The sequence below is a fragment of the Drosophila rhopaloa genome, unplaced genomic scaffold (assembly GCF_018152115.1).
Source record: "Drosophila rhopaloa isolate 14029-0021.01 unplaced genomic scaffold, ASM1815211v1 contig_164, whole genome shotgun sequence".
Classification (NCBI taxonomy): Eukaryota; Metazoa; Arthropoda; class Insecta; order Diptera; family Drosophilidae; genus Drosophila; species Drosophila rhopaloa.
Window position 1 is genome coordinate 1215943 of NW_025335044.1, and position 2006 is coordinate 1217948.

The 2006-nt window shown below is 58.7% G+C and overlaps 1 protein-coding gene across 1 annotated transcript; it reads right to left on the reverse strand.

The window, feature by feature from the left end:
- Nucleotides 1-286: 286 nt before the first annotated feature.
- Nucleotides 287-1793, reverse strand: LOC108053865 (brain acid soluble protein 1). Its single transcript, XM_017136582.2, is given in 4 exon segments — nt 287-490; nt 493-1245; nt 1310-1480; nt 1595-1793. Coding segments are annotated over 4 exon segments (1059 nt in total). The 5' UTR covers nt 1674-1793; the 3' UTR covers nt 287-434.
- Between the last annotated feature and the right edge of the window lie 213 nt (nt 1794-2006).

A 2006-nucleotide genomic window follows, 5' to 3' on the forward strand; every position in this document is an offset into this window, starting at 1 on the left:
TGCACGAATACAATATACCCTTTTACTCTACGAGTAACGGGTATAAAAACACTCTTTCCGGACTCTTTTGTGCACACTTTATGACTGTAAATTCTCAGAAAAAAGTATCAGAAAACAGTCAGAAAACGCTAAAATTGCTTGCTGGGATTAACTGAACCAGGTGTACAATATAAACACGGTTTTTATAAAAAATGAAAATGTCTCATTTATGGTATTGAGAAACCAATTTCTTTTGGAATTCGGATTTTCAACACCCCTAGGTTAAGGACTTTAACTAGGCGGAAAATTGAAAAACAGAAAAAGATTTATTTTAATGCGCTCAAAAATGGACAATTTTGCTAATAATTACAGGAGAATCTTTTTAGACTGATTTGATTGGGTGCCCTCGCAGATGCGGGGCGCTAGCAAGATGCGGTTGGTCGTCAGTCCGAGGATTAGTGGCGGAACTTGCTGGGATTGGGACGGGCGCGGCGAACGGCGGATTCGGGGAGCCGTAGGCGATGGCGTGGCTGGTGGCGGATCCGCCCTCGCCAGTGCTGAAGGAGTTGGCGATGGCGATGGCTCCGCCGTTGGTGCCTCCGAAGTCGATGGGGAAGAAGGTGCCAGCGGGAAGAGGGGCGGCGGGCTTCTTGGAGGGCTTGCCACCAGCGGGAGCTGCCTTGACGGGCTTCTTGGCAGCGGGACGACGGGCGTTCGGCACGCGGACGGGGTTGATGGGCTTCACGGGCACGGAGAGCTCCTCCTCATCCTCCTCGACGTCGTCGGCAACGGCGTTCTCCACCTCCTCCTCGTCCTCAATCGCGGCGGCCTGGGGCTCCTCCTCCTCCTGGTCCAGCTCGACGATCACCTTCTTCTTGGCGGGCAGGTAGCGGTTGGCGGGCACCACGGCGGCCACTGGAGCAATGGGGGCGGGGACGGGCAGCTCGGCTTCGGCGACTGGCAGGGGAACTGGCTCCTCCTCCTCAGCGGCGGCGCCAACGGCGGCCTCCTCGGCGGCAAAGTTGAAGTCCCGCGGCACCTTGGCGGCGTCGTCAGCGGTCTCGGGCTCAGGCTCGGCCTCGGGCTCGACCTCGGACTCGGCTTGAGGCGCAGGCACTACGTCGGCATCGATGGCCACCTGGACGACGGGGGCCTGGTCGGGGAAGGCCTCGGCCACGGAGCTGGCGCCGTGGGCCCCGGCGGCAGCCAGGACGTCCTCGGCCTGGGCTCCCTCGGCGCTGATCTCGGACTCTGCGTGATTGCAATCTTTGGTTAGGGAGGGCGTGGTTAGTGCTGGTGGGGAATGGGACGCGGATGCGGGTCTGCTTACCCTTCAGGTAGGTGCCGGTGGCGACGGTCTCTCCGGCCACGAGGGCACTGGCCGCCTGGGTGGAGCGGGCGTGGGTGCGGCCGGGCTGCACATACTGCATGTACATGAACCGCTGCTGGGGCGCGGATCCGTACCACTCGGCGGCTGCGGGCTGCTGGAGGTAGACCATTCCTGGAACGAGGAATTGCCGGTCTTAGTGGGAGGGCAAGGGGATGGGGGTGAAGATGGGGTGATTAGAGGGAGACTGTGGTGCGCAAATGGGTAATCCTCTGGGCGGCGACTCACTTTTCCGGGCGGGCAGGGCATCGCCACTGGCCACGAGGCCAGCGATCAGCAGCAGAGCCAAGGCAGCACTGAACTTCATGTCGAACTGAACTGAGTTGCGGTTGGGGGAAGGTCTACTTTTTAAATCCTGGGTTGGAAGGCGAGGTTCGATTCTGGATACGCGCACTGATCACAACAGGAGCTAAACTTGTCACTGAAGTTTCCACCAAAGAAGTGATGTCTGGTCAGGGCAGCGCGTTAGATTTATATACGCGGCGGACGGGCAAAAAGGCAAAAAGGCCAGCACAACGAGCATAATGAGGGGCGGTCGAAAAAAATCGGATATACCCATAGCCAGCGGCCGATCTCTGCTTAGTATGCGGCGGGGATCTTCGCGGGAACGTGCGAACCATCCGCCTGACAACTCGGATTG